We start from the raw sequence: 17,575 nt of genomic DNA, 5'->3' as shown, positions 1-17,575 counted from the left end.
TATACCATTACTATTGTACTATCATTATATACAATGATTAACGTACAAGGTCAACATGCTGGGCTCGTTCCCCAAACAGATAGAATAAATGGCATGACATTCATCATGATGGTCTCTGTTTTAAAAACAGTATTTGAAACAAGCAGGTGGGCCCCGCCTTGGCAGATCATGAGCCCCACTTACGGGTGTGGTTTCATTTCTATGTAGTTCTTGGGAATGAAGCCATCCTTCCCATTGAGCTCTGCCTTGTACCAGTTCTGATCACATTCTTCATTCAAAACCTGAAAAGAAGAAAAACAAATCAATCATTCCCTTTCCACTTTCAAAAGGGTAGCCACAAGACAACTGTGCCACCCTTTAAGTTTGTGAAAGGTCTTATTTGAAGTATTAGCCAACCTCCAGAATTCACAGGGATCCAATCACAGGATTCCCCAAAAGCTTCTCTACTTTTCTGCAAGGATGGGATGTCTACCAAGCAGCTCCACAGTGCTGCTGCTTAAAGCACAATCACAGGCCCTTGCATGGAAAGACTATTGACCAAGAATGAATCCTGCTCACTTCAACAACCTTCAAGACCCATGTGGTGTCCAGGTTAGATAATGCTAATGTGATTAACAACCCAGCAGAGATCCTGTTCAACAGTTACTTGGCAGCTCTTTTATGTAAAGGAGAAGGTCAAGGCGTGAGAGTGGGCTTCCAAGCCCACCAACCAGCACAACTCAGGTATAAGGTATTTAATCCCTAAGCCTTCTATGAAAACAGGTCTAGAAAAATGAAACAGCAGGCTGGGGATGCAGCCTGGCATGCAGGGGGCCCTGAGTTCAATATCCCTAACAACAAACCATACACCCACACAGAGAGGAGGTAAAGAAAGAAAGATGAAATGGCACAATAAATGCTGGAGACTTAAAAAAGTGTATGGGAGGGGGTTACTGTTGGTGGGTTTGCAAATTAGTAGTACCACTAAGGAAATCAGTATGCAGGTTCCTCAGAAGACTAGTTACAGAACCACCATACGACTATTATCCTAATCCTTTGTATTTATCCTCAAAAATTAAAGTCATCATACTATAGTAATACATGCATACCCATGCTTATAGAAGCACAATTCATAATAGCCAAACTATGGAACCAACCTAGCTGTCCACCAGTGGACGAATGGATAAAGAAAACATAGTATATACATAAGAGAGTCAATAAAGAATCATCATAAAGAAAAATGAAATTATGTCATTTGCAGGAAAATGAATGGAACTAGACACCATTAGGCAAAATAAGTCTAACTCAGAAGATTAAGGGTCATGTTTTCTCTCCTATGTGGAAGCTAGAGAAGAAAAAGGAAAATATGGAGGCAGATCTTATGAAAATCAAAGGAAGATCAGTGGAGGAAAGGGGCCAAGGGTTGGGAGGTGTGTATGGTAGGGAGTGATGGGGACTGAAATTTTGGCCAAATTATAGTTATATTGCATACTGTGTGCATGTACAAATATGTAAAAACAAATTCCATCAGTATGTACAACTATAATGTACCAATAAAAATAGTGGGGGGAAAAGATGAAATGGCTACCCAAGGTTATAAGCTATTAACCTCCCATACCTAAGAACCACATGCAGGTTTTCAGATTCCAAATGAATGTTCTCTCCAATGCTGCCTCCTGTGAATTAGACAGGCCAGGCCATGAGACTAATCTGAAAATACAAACACACCCTAGGAACTCTAAACTGGCTACACAAGGCAAAAGGCAGAAGGTATTTTAAGACAGAAAAGAGATGTGACAACAACAACTCCAGACCAGTGAGCAAAGGGAATGTGGACTATTAAGTGGAGTGGTATTAATATACACTACACTGCAAAGTTCTGAAAGGAAGCTGATAAAATTTTTTACAAAATGATTTATTTGAGATGCTGAACAATGCTGTACCCATAGCCAAACTGAAAACTGGAATGCTTTAAGGTGTTTGACGTTAGTGCATTAACTGACATTTCCAAGTGAAACGTATAACAGTAGAAAGGGTAGACAAGGCTGATCAGCCAGGCTGCATTAATGACCACTGAGGCTCATTCAGTTCCAAACAGAAGCCTGGCCTGAACTTTACCACATCGGTGCTTAAGTGTGATGCTGGCCAGTCTCTAGCCACAGCTGTCAGTCACTGGGTTTAAGCATACATATGTATACAATAACATGGCAAATCCTGTGACAGCTGGGAAGTGTGAACAGTAAGTGCTTTAAAAATTAGATACTACTGAACCTGGCAGTCTTAATGTTCCCAAGAGTCCCACATATACATATAGTATGGTGATGAAGTTTATTTTTTCCCTTAAAAAATTACTAAAGCTTTGAGGATATAAAAGGATTCACACACACATACACACACAAAAAAAAAATTCATAATTTTTTAAAACATTTATTGTTTAGTTATAGGTGGACACAATACCTTTATTTGTTTTTATGTGGTGCTGAAGATGGAACCCAGTGCCTCATGTATGCTAGGCAAGCACTCTTCTTCTGAGCCCCAGCCCTACAAAATTCATAATTTTTGAACCTTCATTTGAACACTGAACTGTGCTGTGTCAGGCAGAGGTATTTTGTTGTTTATAAAGGCACACTGAAGAGCCAGGCACAATGGCACCTCTGTAATCCCAGTTACTGGGGAGGCTGAGGCAGGGGGATCACTAGTTGAGGCTAGCCTGGGCAACTTACCAAGACCTTGTCTCAAAATAAAAAATAAAAAGAGCTAAGGATGTAACTTCACAGAGCACCCCTGGGTTCATTCCTCAGTACCACAAAAAGGGGTGAGGGGCATACTGAGGACAAATGTTGAGGAAGGAGAGTGCTCCCGGGCCCACCATGCCAGCTGCCTATCCCTGCAGCACAGGAGGGCGCTCAACACTTAAAAGCCTGTGAGGAGAGGAGCTACTTACAAAGTTGCTTAAGGCTCAGATTCTGTTATTAACAACAACAACAAAAAAAACCAAACTAATCACTTAGAAAAGGCTGGTTGATTTGTGACCAACGGCCTTGCCGAAAAGGGCAATTGTGCACGCCCCAGGAGCTCCCAGAGCCTCACATTCTTGTTATCTTTACCAAGAAAGAGGTGAATCCCCCTAAGAGGTATCTCCCTCTGCCAAATAAATGAAAGTCCAGGCAACTCCCATACTTGGAACCAATTTAGAACTATGGTTTTCCTTAGGGCAAAGCTATTAGTTGTTGTTTAGAATGCTTTTCTACCCCAGAAGGCAGGGATTTTTTTAAAAAATATTTTTAGTTGTAGATGGACACAATGCCTTTATTTTATTCATTTACTTTTATGTGGTGCTGAGGACTGAACTCAGTGCCTCACACATGCTAGACTAGCGCTCCACCACTGAGCCATAACCCCAGCCCCAGGGAATGTTTTTTTTTTTTTTTTAAATGGAACACCAGAGTATGTGAATGGTTACAATTTTGGTCATCTGGAAGTTCCAGTATCCGAATATCACTTTATCAGACAGCCAAGGTGTTGCTGCTGGTGGCTCTAAATCTCTAGGATTTCAGGAGAGGCCGGTGCTGCTGGAGGCAAAGCGCAGGAGGAAGAGTGAAGCTGCTGGCTCCGGGCACCCTGAGAGTCAGGGACTGGACCTGACTGCACTACAAAAGCACATTAGCTCTCACATGGACACCCTGAAAAGTCAATTTTTATTCAGATGTTAAGCAAATGAGCAGGCAAGGGACACAGGAACATGAGTTTAAAGTGGAACTAGGAGGAGAGCAGAGCTCTCCGGGGGTGGGCCTGTGCCCACAGGTCTGTGGTTCTAGATGAGAGCTCCTGTCTGTCACGAACAATGCTTAAAACCTTGCCAGAGAGCTGGGAACCAGGAAGCTGCTTCTGCCACTGTCGCCCCACAGAAGACAGTGAATGGCTGGCTCATCCATCACCTCCTCACAAACCCACCAGCTCGCAACCAAGTTCCAAGGACCATCTCTAGCCATTGCCTCACAGCTGCATTTTCTTTCCAGCCTCCACATTCCCTGAGTTATGACTCGGAAGCCACACAGAACACTCGGTTTTAACGGAAGCAGATTGATCAAGAGATGAGATTACGAGAGGAGGAAGAGCCAAGTTTCAGTGAAGGTTCTTTTTTTCTTTTTTCAAAGACATCTAAAATAATGCTAGCCCAAATCAGGAAGACATTTAAGAGATAGGAATGAGGTGAGCTTTATGCAGGAAAATTTAAAAATATTCCAGTCAACAGAAGGGACATGAGGGGACACTGGAGGTGCTCCCTCTGTTGTATTTCTCAGCTAGGTGCCATGTATGTGGGTGTGAAAATTCACTTTACTGACGGGTAAATTTTTCTTTATGTATATCTTGATCAAAAGTTAGAGCTATTCCGGTTCAGAACATACTGCCATATTATGGTTCATTTCACACCTAAGAAAACTCCATCATGGCCTCACACACCTCAGACACAAACTTCACACCCTCAAAAATATATAGGGAAGCAGGAAAAACATAGCAAGCCTTCAGAAACCCCCATGATGACAGCTTTTCATTGCTACTCTATGGAAAAAAAAAAAAAAGTAATTCCAAGGAAGAAAGCTTTATTCACCACAGAGGACCCAGGGCATTCAGCATGCTCCACTTCCCCCACACCGTGCGCCCTCTTCCCTCACTCCCAACCTGAGACCACTCTAAGGGCAACGCAAGAAGATCTCCCTTTAAATTACAATGGGAAGCTTTCTGAATAAAGAGGAAGGAAGGGAGGGACGGAGGGAATCCAGCAATATAAGATGGAGGTCTCAGACCCCATAGGATCTACCTGACCTGATGGCAAGAGCTCAGGATGCATTCCAGAGGCTGCATGCAATGGGTCAAATTCAAATCTCACCCACAATGAATATGGCCCTGGACAAACTACTATTGTTTCCATTTTCTACAGTACAAAGTGGTGATAATGCTTTATACTGAGGCAGTCCTAGATCTAGCAACACATGACAATCCTGGGGACTGCATTTTATCTTCCCCAAATTACGCCCATGCCTCATCGCTGTCCCTGTGCACCAACAGTACATAATAAAAGAAGACTGAGATTCTTATTTATTTTTTTAATATTTATTTTTTAGTTGTAGTTGGACACAATACCTTTATTTTTATGTGGTGCTGAGGATCGAACCCAGGGTCTTGCACGTGATAGGCAAACACTCCACCACTGAGCCACAACCCCTACCAGAGATTCTCATTGTGTTCTGCAAACATACAAAACTTCCATGCTTACTTTAAAATTATTCTGAAATCTGAGTGATTTGGGAGGCTGAGGCAGGAGGATTGAAAATTCAAGTCCAGCCTCAGCAATTTAGCAAGGCCCTGTCTCAATACAAAAAGGGCTGGGGATGTAGCTCTGTGTTTAAGTACCACTGGGTTCAATCCCTGATAGAAAGAAGGGAGGGAGGAAGGAAGAAACCCACGAACAGAACATACAGTTATGGTCCCATCAGACTATTCAAAATAGCCTCTAATGCTAATGGCCTGTAGGAGGTTCAATATTTCTTCAAGGCAAAAATTCTATCTATATGAAGGAATTTGTACAAGGATGCATAAGCATGAAAGGTAAGAACAATTACTTTTTTTTTTTTCTTTTGGCTACCAGGGATTAAACCCAGGGGCAATTAACCCTGAGCCATATGCCCAGCCCTTTTATATTTTGAGTCAGGATCTCAATAAGTTGCTTAAGGCCTTGCTTAGGTTGCTGAGGCTGGCTTTGAACTTTCAATCCTCCTGCCTCACCCTCCCAAATTGCTGGGATTACAGGAGTGCGCCATTACGGTTGGTAAGTAAGAACAATTTAAAAAAAATTTTTTTTTTGGTAGTTGTAGGTGGACAGCATGCCTTCATTTTATTTGATTATTTTTATGTGGTGCCGAGGATCAAACCCAGGGCTTCACATGTGCTAGGCAAATGCTCTACCACAGAGCCCCAGCCCTAAGAACAATTACATCGTTAAGCTCTTAAATATTAAAAAAAAACAAAACAAAGTAAAAAACCCAAAACACTATTTTTAGCTAGTTCCTGTAATACAGAAATCCAGCATAAGGCTAGGGTGTAGCTCAGTGGTGCAGCACTTGCCTAGGATATGAGGTCCTGGGTTCAACCCCCAGTATTAAACACACACACAAACTCAACACAAGCTAGTGAGTTTTCCCCAGTCCTTCTTTTTCCTTTTTTTTTTTTCTTTCTTTCTCCCCCAGGCTCTGCCTTTCTTTTTTCATACTGGGTATTGGATCCAGGAGTGCTCAATCACTGAGCCACATCTCCAGCCCTTTTTATTTATTTATTTTTGTTGTTCCAGGTTTATTGAAAATATTATAGCACAGCAAAAGGATTCAAACAGCTCCATGTGGGTTTTAAAGTTCCTCCCCCCTGTAGGCTGAGTGACTGCAAGTTGAAGAAACTGCCGAAGTCCAGGCTTCAGCATTTCTGTAGTGTCAGATCTCTTCAGTGATCTCCAGATTCAGAGCGAAGGCCTGAGGAACATGATTATCGCTCCTTTCTCCTCTTCCTGCAGCTGGTTGGAGGAAGTTCTCTCTGAATCTGCTTCATCAAATGGGTGACACAACCTGTGTTCTTGCTGTGGAGCTTCTTGCTGTGAATAATGGTGACCTTGCACACGTGCTTGTGGGTATGGAAGCTGGAGCCCAGGCACATGTACTGCTTCTTGAGATGATCTCGGCCACCTTCTGCATGGTTTTGGTGCAAATGCAGCCCTTGTTGGTGGGTCCTAGTAAAAGAGCCTTTTTTTATTTTTTGAAACAAGGTCTCACTGTTGCGTAGGGCTTAAGTTGCAGACACTGGCCTTGAACTTGTGATCCCCTCGCCTTAATCTCAGAATTGCTGAGATTATAGGGTGCACCACTTCACCTGGTTACACATTTTTTAAAGACCTTAGATCCCTAATAATGAACTCTGTGGGGGTTTCGCTAGGGTAACATTCTGGAAGAGCCATTTAAAATCAGTTCTCTTCAGGTATCTGTTACATATTTCATTAGAAACTATCAGAATGTTTGTCACCTCCCTTAGTATGATGGTTACTGCCTCAATCGAGTCTCACAGATTCATTACCAACACTGAATAAGTGCCATACAATCACCACTTCCATCTGTTACAGGCTTTGTTCAGCATGAGAAACATCTTGGCTGCACTGCTTGCCATCCTTGGTGCCAAACCATGAAATACACCCACGACGCAGATAAATCATTATGAACTTTCATAACAAGATGACCAACTTAAAGGTGGCTGGATAGTGAAGGTCCCTGGTCCCACAGAAACTTCCAACTGCTTACCGAGCACACAAATAGGCTGGTCTCCAATTTGAATGGCCAGAGGATAGCTCCACAGGGCCACAGCTGAGTGGAAACAGAGAGCATTTTAAACACTCGGGCCAGCAGCATACACTTGGCCACTCAAGACCAGCATGTGAGAAGAAATGAATCGCACTCATTAAGTTCAAAAACACTCCTACAAAAAAGAAAATCTATACAGTTATTTATATAATGATATCAAATTAGGAGGATATTTTACCTTTATGTTGTCACCTCTCAGCCGAAATTTATTATCTATGCTACAAAATGCTATTTTAAACATCGCCCTTAAAATGGGTATTTCTAAAGAACTCTTTTCTTTTGGGATCCAGGAATCCTAAATCCTTTTCTTTAAAGAAAAGGAACCTATTTATCAAACTCTAGGAATCCAAAGAGCATCTGTTGGTCAAGCTAACCTTCTGATCACTAGGGATGGAATGATGAGAGGGTCTAGTGCTTCTCTTTAAAAAAACTTAAAAGGATGGCTCTGGGGACTGAGGCTGGAGGATCTCAAGTCCAAAGCCAGCCTCAGCAACTTAGTGAAAACCTGTTTCAAAAAAAAGGGGGGGGGGCTGGGATGTGGCTCAGTGATTAAGCACCTCCAAATTCAATCGCTGGTACCAAAAAAAAAAAAAAAAAGAAAAAAGAAAGAAAGAGAGAGAGAGAGAAAGGAAGGAAGGAGAAAAAAAATCACTGCTTTCTATCTTCTAAGTAGTTATACTCAGTTTGCAAGGGAACATTAGTGTATCAGGAAACAGATCCACTCAATGCTCAGGCTTCAGGGATGAAAGCTCAACTGGTTTGACCCCAATATCTATTTAGTGTTAGTGCCCCAAATCTGTTCAAATGTCACCCCACCACCACCACAAAAAAAAAAAAAAGTCTTAAATAACAGGCTACCTACTGTCTATAGGCCCAGATTATTCTTGGTTAGGCATATATTTTCATAATTTGGTCATCACCTACTCCTCTGCCTTTACCACTCACTAATTCTCCCAATGAACTCTGAGTTCAATCAAGTGAGTTGGTGCACGACCTCTGAACACATGGTAAGTCTCTGTCTCCCCAGGTGCAATTGTCTTATCTATTTAGATCTTTTATGATTCAGTTCAAAGCTCACAACCACCTCAGCCACCTTCTCTCTACTTCACTTTTTTTTCTTCTTCAAGACTAGGCCTCAAATCTGGGGTGCTTTACCACTTAACTAATCGCTAGTCCTTTTTAGTTTTTGTTTGGAGACAGTGTCTTGCTAAGTTACTGAGGCTGATCTTGAACTTGCCATCCTCCTGCCTCAGACTCCCAAGTAGCTGTGATTATCATGTACTCCATCATGCCTGGCCTCTGCTTTATTTTTATAGCATTCAATAGAGGATTATTGTCAATAACAATATAATTCAGCTGGGTGTGTTGGTGCATATCTATAACACCAGCAATTTGGGATGCTGAAACAGGAGGATTGCATGTTCAAGGCAGCTTGAGCAATTTAGGGAGTGCCTGTCTTCCAAATAAATAGATTTGAGAAAGTACTATAAGCTCAGTGGTAAAGTGCCTCTGGGTTCAATCCCTAGTACAAAAAAAAAAAAAAAAAAAACTTTAGGATATCTCCTCTACTACTATTTTGTCCTGCATGCTGGCGTGCCCTGGCCCCCTTCCAAGCTAATTCCAAGTACCCCAAAGCTGGCTCAATTCTCATTTGTGTTCCCCACACTTCTTAGAATGGAATCTGGCATATTTTGAGGGAGTGATCTGTATATGGGGCTTTGCTGTAAGTGATGCACACAGTACCAGAGAGTTAGTGGGGCCCAGGGACAAGTGAAAGAGCAACACATGCTCTACATTCCTTGGTGAGAAATAAGAACCTTTCAAGCTGATCCTAGAAAGAATGACTGTCATGAGTTTGTTCCCTCAAGGAAGAAGAGGCAAAATAAGGGAAGTAATAGAATTAGGTAATCAGTCTTCCTGTAACTTAAGCATCACTGCCAAATGATCCCCATGTGCAGTCCCTCAAGAGAGCATACACCACATCTGTCCCACAAGACTGCCTATATGTGCTTTCTCCAAGACAGAAAGGTATAGAAGGGTGGAGACGTGAGGGTGGGTGAGTGGGGAGGAAAGTTTCAAGGTGACACAAATAAAAAGAGGCAATGCTTTGGCTGGACTAGGATAAAGGCAGTGTGGTTATTTCCATGTATGTGTCCTACTAATCCCTCTCTGGGTGGGTGCTTCCTGGAAATGTAGAAATGCCTGCTTCTGTCTGCATGTTTTACCTAAGACTGACTTTTGCAGGTTGTTTGAATTACATTCGAAGTCCAGGACCATTTGTACATTTTTTGAAAGGTAAGACTTCCTTTATAATGTTCATGTGTTGAACAATTAAGATTGACTAGGTTGGGTATGGTGGTGCATACCTATAACCACAGCAATTGGAGAGGCTGAGGCAGGAGGATCCCAAGTTAGAGGCTAGCCTCAGCAACTTAGGGATACCCCGTCTCAAAATAAAAAATAAAAAGGTCTGATGATATAGCTCATTGGTTGAACACCCCTGGATTCAATCCCCAGTACTATGAAAAAAGAAAAAGAGTATGTGTATTTCTCTCTGAGAAAAGATTTAGTACTCAAAAAATAAACTGGATACCCTCTTCAGTCCCTTCATGTTCAACTGTCATTAAGAATAGGTTGCTTATGAAATTTCAACAAAACAGGAAGGTAGTTCACACATATGTGATACTACTCCACCCAAATCTAGAGGCCGTGAAACCTAAATGCACAGACAATACTCCCAAATAAACTCTACCAAAGGGGTACAAAGAGTTTCCATTCAAAAATGCTGTTTCGGGCTTGACCTGTGAGTGGGATACAGCTCAGTTGGTAGAGTGCTTGCCTCACATGCATAAGGCCCTGGGTTCAATCCCCAGCAACACACACACACATACACACACACCACACAAAGCTGTTTCTTGTGGAACCAACCCTTTAATGCCCTTTAATGGATAAAGAAATTTAAGATGCCCTTTAATGGATAAAGAAACTGTGGTATATATACACAATGGAATATTACTCCATATTACAAGAGAATAAAATCATGGTATTTGCAGGTAAATGGATGGAGTTGGAGAATATCATGCTAAGTGAAGTAAGCCAATCCCAAAAAACCAAAGGCGGAATGTTTTCTATGATAAGTGGATGCTGATCCATAATGGGTGTGGGAGGCAAGGGAAGAATGGAGGAACTTTGGAAAGGGCAAAGGGGAGGGAGGGGAAGAGAGGGGGCATGGGGGAAGAGAGGAAAGATGGTGCAATGAGACGGACCTCATTGCCTTAGGTAATTGTATGAAGACACAAATGGTGTGACTACTTTGCATACAACCAGACATGAAAAATTGTGCTCCATTTGTGTACTATGAAATCAAAATGCATTCTGCTATCATGTATAACAAATTAGAATTAAAAACAAGATCAGAAGCAAAAAAAAAAAAAAAGTTAACTTTTGTATGTTTTGACTTGTGGAAGGCCTATCACTTTGGTGAAGTTGGACCACTCTCAGAATATTAGCATTTCAACTGCAGGAGAAGGGGGAGAAAGGGTGGGGTCAAAAAGGCACAGAGGTAGAAGAGTTTCAGGAGGGAAAATCCAGTACATTTGAAAAACACGACTATCATGATGGTCTGGATGGGACCAACACTGTGCACCTGAGTGCTAAGCCTGAGCTAGGTGAACTGAGGATGAGAGAGAGCCCTCCAGGAGCTGCAGTCAGGCAGAGTGCCAGCTGCAGTGCAGCGAGATGCATGCCAGGGCAGGGGCAGTCATGGGTGCCACGCAAGTGTCAATTCAGCAGAAAATATCTGGGCTCCAAACACGAAAGACCACGTAACCCTAGTTTAGGGGATATGAGGAAAATTTCCCAAGGAAATGTAAACTAGGTTACATTCCTTGTTGGTATTTTAGCTCTGCTTGACCTGTGAGTGGAAGGAACATGATAGACTCTCTAAATTGCTGTCAAGCAAATGGAAGGATGGCTTTTCCTTTTAACCAAACTTAATTATTACTAAATAGAAGATAATTATGCTCTTTTAAGTCGAAAAGTAAAACTTTTACTAATGGTACTAGAACTTCCTAACTGGAAATAACCAAAATAATCTCAAACTATAGTTAACTCTTTTTTTTTTTTTTAATTTTTTAATACTTATTTTTTAGTTTTCGGCAGACACAACATCTTTGTTTGTATGTGGTGCTGAGGATCGAACCCGGGCCGCACGCATGCCAGGCGAGCGCGCTACCGCTTGAGCCACATCCCCTATAGTTAACTCTTCAACAATATCTATTTAGTTACTGTCTTTTTCACCTTGTTAACTTTTGATCTTAAGTGAAATTCTACACTCCTCTCCTCAGGAAAAACAGAACAAAATAAAAACAAACAAAGCTAGCCAGACCAGGCAAGCAGTCACATTTTTCTGACACTGACAGGCAGCGCGCTCCCCTTGGTCAATTCACTTCCCTATAGTCATTTATTGGGTTAGGGTGTTGGGAGCTCCTGTTCTCTGCAGATTACAGGAGCTCCCAACACCCCTATCCAATAAATGACAATAGAAAGAGTTCATTTAGTTCCATTAAGACCTTATTGATTCAAGAGGCAAACTAAAGGATCAATTGATTTACAGCTGTTCAGTGACCCAAAGCCACTTCAGTGAATGTTACCGAAAGAAGAAAAAGTTTTACTAATCAACACTTTTTTAAAGACCCATGACTTGGAAAAACTCAAGACATCACTCAACCCCCCCCCCCAAAAAAAAACAGCTCCAGATGCATTTTCTACTGCTGAAGGATTTAATGTTTTAAATTAGGGCACATTTACTATAGTCACATGGTAGACAAAAAAAGGACTAGGATAGGGTGGTGAGTCCCACCCCCATTCCCAAGGTGGAAGCAAATGCAGACCAGCTGAACAGGGAAAGAAAATACTCAATCGCGAATGTGGGTCAGGGTTAGGCTAAGTACAGGGGTAGAGAGCAGAAAACAGAGGGCTCTGACCTAGTGGAGGGACTCTCAGAGAAAACCTAAGCTATGACATTTGAGGGCCACTAGAGGTTCCCCTGCTGGTGGCCTGCCAGACTACTGCATATAAATCAGGGTGTTCATTACAAACACTGAGGAGTGTCAATGGTTTTGATTTTTCAAACACTGCTCTGGCTGCACTGAGAATGAACTGCAGAAAGAGCAGGTCGGCCCTACTGTGGGTCCAGCGAAGAAAGGGCAGGGCAGTAGAGAGGACAGGATATACGGCAGAGACGATTGGAGGGAGAATCAAACTCCTTCATGTCATGACTTTGCAAAGTTCTTTAGAAAAACTGCTATATAAAGTCACTGGGCAGGGCTGGGTTGTAGCTCAGTGTTTGAGTGCTTGCCTCACATGCGTGAGGCACTGGGTTCGATCCTCAGTATCGCATAAATAAATAAATAAATAAATAAATAAAAAAAAACAAAGATTAAAAAAAAATCACTGGGCAAATTTCTCTCATTCATTCATTGCAGTGCTGGGAATTAACCCAAGGGTTTTCTAACACTGAGTTATATTCCCACACATTTTAATTTATTTTCAGACAGGGTTTAAGTTGCCCAGGTTGGCCTTAAACTTGTGATCTTCCTGCCTCAGTTTTCTGAGTAGCTGGAATTACAGACCTGAGCCACCATGCCCAGATTAGGCCCCATAACTTTTAATAGTAAATGCAACAGAGATATTAGGCTAGTAAAAAAACGTTAAGCTTAGCCAGGTGAGGTCAGTCGTCTGTCTCACTTTTGGCAGTGCTAAAGAATGGAATCCAGAGCCTCAGGCATGGTAGATAAAGTGTGCTGCCAATGAGCTACATCCCCAGTCCCAAGACCCCATCTCCATTAAAGAAACAAAAGTTATAGGGAGATAAGAAAGGGCACTTTCACTTTCACTGATAGACCACCATAATAATTCACAGTAACCGCTCCTTCTGTACTGTACTTTAGGACTAAGTTTCTACTACACTGAAAACATTTGTTAGGAAGCTGCAATGGGAATAAAGGAAGAAGATAGAGCTCCGCCCTTAGAAGAAATTTATGAACTAAGGGAGCTATAAATATAAATAATAAGGGAATAAGTAAAAAGTAAGGTAAGTGAAACTGCTGATTTTGAGTTGAACATGGAATTCGTGGCAACATGTTTCCAAATTAGTTGCATGGTTGATGTGGAAAGTTCAACTCATATCTGGAGGAACTAGAAAATGGACAACTTCAAATAGTCTAGAAATAATGCAAGGACCTGAAAGTACAGCAACTGAGTATATTGGAGGGTACAGTAAGCAAACAATCTTCCATTTTATGCTTTAATTAGATTTAAATAATTGGGTTTAAATAAAAAAAGGATATAGCTCAGTTGGTAGAGTGCTTGCCTTACATGCACAAGGCTATGGATTCAATCCCCAGCACCACAGGGAAAAAAAAAGAAAGAAAGAAAGAAAAGGGAGCCATTGTTGTTTAAATGCACTGTGCTGTCTGTCCTACACACTGCCCTCCTTTGATGGAGCTGTCCTTATTTCCCATGCCTTCTGGACAGCTGGCTGTGGCTCCATCAAGCAGTTATCTCTTACAGGTAACCAGCTGGCAATGTCACTCTGATGCAGAAACACTGCTGCTGACAGACAGAACAAGCAATCCTCCCTGCCTACTCCACCACTACCAGGAAAGCCGAGGAACCCCACAGTCCTGTAATCTTTAAGGACACAACTTCATGCAGTCTGGCCTGGAATGCATAGATCAAGGGGCTCATTCCAGACTTCTGTTCTCAGAAGAAAAGGTATCTGATAGACCATCCCAATTCTGGATGATCATACTGGTTTAAATGAAAACAAGTTAATATTCAGAGATGTAAAAGGGTAATTTAGCCATATGTTTTAAAGATATGAATTTTCATTCCTACTAACCAGTAATGCCATTCTTAGGATTCTATTCTGATAAAACTACCAAATATATATTCTGTGACTACAGGATCAAATAAGGATTCAGTGAGTGCCTAAATCAGGGATTGTGCTAGGTCCCAGGAATGCAATGAAGAGATAAACCTTACCAAGGGGCTGACACTGGGGAGGCAAGATAATTATAACTTTCAGATTAAGATTTTTTTAAAAAAGCAGATGCCTTCCATTTTTATTTATTTATTTTTTAGTTGTAGATGGACACAATACCTTTTTTTTTTATTTATTTTTATGTGGTGCTGAGGATCGAACCCAGGGCTTCACACGTGCAGGGCAAGCACTCTACCACTGAGCCACTACCCCAGTCCAGATTAAGAATTTTGTTCACAAAAAATTCAGGGTGCTTTGCAGGAGAGTACATCCAGGGGAGACCTAAGGGTGAGGATGGAGAACCGGAGAGAGCAAAGAGAAATATTACCAGCAGAGAGAAGAGTCCAAACACTCTTGGGCAGGAAGGCACTTAGCACTGAGTCTAGGAACTGGGATGCTAAGTCCCAGTGAGTGGGGCAGCAAGTGCAAGGAGTCCAGAGGGACAAGTGAACTGGGTCAGACCACACAGGCTTTGAAGGGCAGAATGAGGACTTGCAGGGTTTGCTCTTTAAGATGATGATTTTGGCTTCTATGTAGCACAAAGAGATGGACAAGAGGGGCAGCAGAAGCCCAGGTGGTTAATTAAGAGACTACTGCAGCAAGCCAAGCAAAAGAGAGAAATTTAGAGTAAGGGAATTTTGGCTATTTTGAAAAGTCTCTGAAATGAGCGTTAAAAACACTCTCATGCATTACTCTAAGAATCTAATTTTACCCTCCCTTCCAAAACCCCCTCTGAACTTCCACAGAATAGAGAATCTTGTACATTACAGAGTGAGAAATCAAGTTTCAATCCATTCCACATGTTTTTCAAGGTGATGTAATTAAAAAGTCAGGAAAGGTACAATTATTCTTCACTATAACCAAACTTGTACAATGACAGTGATAATCTCTTGGTTATGAAGAATGATCCCATTCTCTGAGAATAAAGGTGATGATTTAACTGCTGTACAATTAAAAACAACTGCAAAATCTAACATTGCTGTTTTCATTACTAATTCAAATTGATACAAGCCAGTGTGGTGGCCACACCTATAATCCCAGCTACTTGGCAGGTTGAGGCAGGAGAATATCAAATTCAAGGTCAGTCAAGGCACCTTAGAGAGACTCTGTATCAAAATAAAAAATAAACTGGCCACAGTGGTACACGCCTGTAATCCCAGCAACCCAACAGACTGAGGCAGAAGCATCACAAGTTCAAAGCCAGAATTAGCAATTTAGCAAGGCTCTAAGCACCTTAGCAATACCCCATCTTTAAAAAGAAAACAAACAAACAAATAAATAAATAAAAGAAAGAAAAAAGACCAGAGACATGGCTCAGTGGCTAAGTAACCCTGGGTTCAATCCCAGGGGTCAAAAAAATTGAAAAATACTAACTTGCATAAATAGAGAGATGGGGTAGAGATTTGAGTCTCCTGAAATAATGTTTTTGGCTGGGGGTGTAGCTTAGTGGTTCACTGCTTGCCAATCATGCCCAGGCACCTGGTTTTCATATCTAGTATGGCAGGAAAAAAAAAACAAAACAATCAAAATGAAAAATAAAAAAGGGCTGGGGATGTAGCTCAGTGGCAGAGCATCCCGGGTTCAATTTCTAGCATGCAACAAATAAACAAATTGATACAATATGCAGAAAGCCTGTAGAATATATGAAAACATACCATTTTAACTAGTACACCCTGGCTCATGCTTATTACTCCTCATCATCTACACTTTCTCAACTTCCAAAAGTGATTTTTGGGGACTTACAAGACCCCAAAAAAGGACACTTTCATAAAGAAAATGGGCACAGACTTCAGGATATAACAACAATTTTTTTCTAAGCACCTCCAAGGGGACTGGAGACAAATATAACTGCTGTTAAAAGACAGGCTAATTTAGCCCTCCTTCTGCTTCTGGAGAAGAGGCCTCTAGTAATTACTGTACTTCAGGCCTCCTCAGGCAGCTGCAGGGCTTGAGGGCTCCAAAGGAGCAAGTTCCTGAGAGGGCTGGGGGCGGGAGCAACCAGAGAAGAGCCTTGCTGCACTTGGCGCTTCCCATCAAAAGAGAACAAGCCGAGTCTTGCTCCGCTTAGGGTTTTATCTCTCTAAGCACCTACACACTGCTCTATGTGGAAAATCAGCACTTTTGTCCCACAGAAATGTCACAACCTGCAGAGAAAAGAGGGACTAGGAGGGCTAAATAAATAATAGGATGTGTTAATGCAAACAATGGATGTGTCAGACCCTCAATGCCAGACTATAGGAACAGTGAACAACTTCCTGATTTCATGTGGCATATAAAGGGGGAACTTGTGTATCATTTCATGATTCTGGATGAGCCACAGTACTAACAGAACAACATCCATGCTGCTTGGAAACGGAAGGGTGACCAGGTATAAGAGGTTCGTTCTCAACCCATCCCCTATTCCCAACTCTCGGTACTGGGGCTTGAACTCAGGGCTACATACCCAGACCTTTTTATTTTGAGACTGGGTCTTGCTGAGTTGCTGAGGCTGGCCTTGAACTTGTGATCCTCCTCCCTCGCTGGGACTATAGGTACACACCACTCAGCCTGGAAAAAAGGTTCACTTTCTTGCCCCCAAATAACAAGTAGTTTCCCAAATCACAATGATCAGACATATTATTATACATCAAGATACAATTAATAAACTGGATGATTATATATATGTAAGGGTATATATCTAAATACACATACATGTCATACTATCTTCTAAGCAAATAATGGAAATCTTCCAATAGTGATAAAATTATACTAATTGAAAAGAAAAAAAAAGAATCACTGTTTTCTGCTACAGAATGGAATCACTTGGCCTCTACAATCCCCTCTCCACATAGCAAAAGCATTTTAATGGATCTATGTATAATAGATTGTATTGAATTTTCATTATCATCATTTTCATCATTAATCTCACAGTCTATAGCTGTGGGAGAAAAAAAATTAAGCAGATTTAAGATCATAACTTCATGCCAGGCACAGTGGCATATACCTGTAATCCCAGCAGTTTAGGAGGCTGAGGCAGGAGGACTGCAAATTTGAGAAGAGCCTCAGCAACTTGGCAAAGCCCTGTCTCAAAATAAATCAAAGGCTGGGGATGTGACTAAGTTGTTAAGTGCCTCTGGGTTCAATCCTTGGTACAAAACACCCCCCCCCCCAA

At 41.6% G+C, this 17,575-nt stretch overlaps 1 protein-coding gene across 1 annotated transcript in view; it reads right to left on the bottom strand.

Annotated features, from left to right (window-relative positions):
* Grb2 (growth factor receptor bound protein 2) overlaps positions 1-17,575 on the bottom strand; it is a 58,988-nt gene that overhangs the window by 11,447 nt on the left and 29,966 nt on the right. The window contains exon 2 of the mRNA XM_015504197.2: positions 184-281. Within this exon, the coding sequence (XP_015359683.1) occupies positions 184-281 (98 nt within the window). The remainder of the gene's footprint in view (positions 1-183; positions 282-17,575) is intronic.

This window comes from Marmota marmota, unplaced genomic scaffold, assembly GCF_001458135.2.
Source record: "Marmota marmota marmota unplaced genomic scaffold, marMar, whole genome shotgun sequence".
Taxonomy (NCBI): Eukaryota; Metazoa; Chordata; class Mammalia; order Rodentia; family Sciuridae; genus Marmota; species Marmota marmota.
This window is presented reverse-complemented; position numbering and strand designations above follow the sequence as displayed.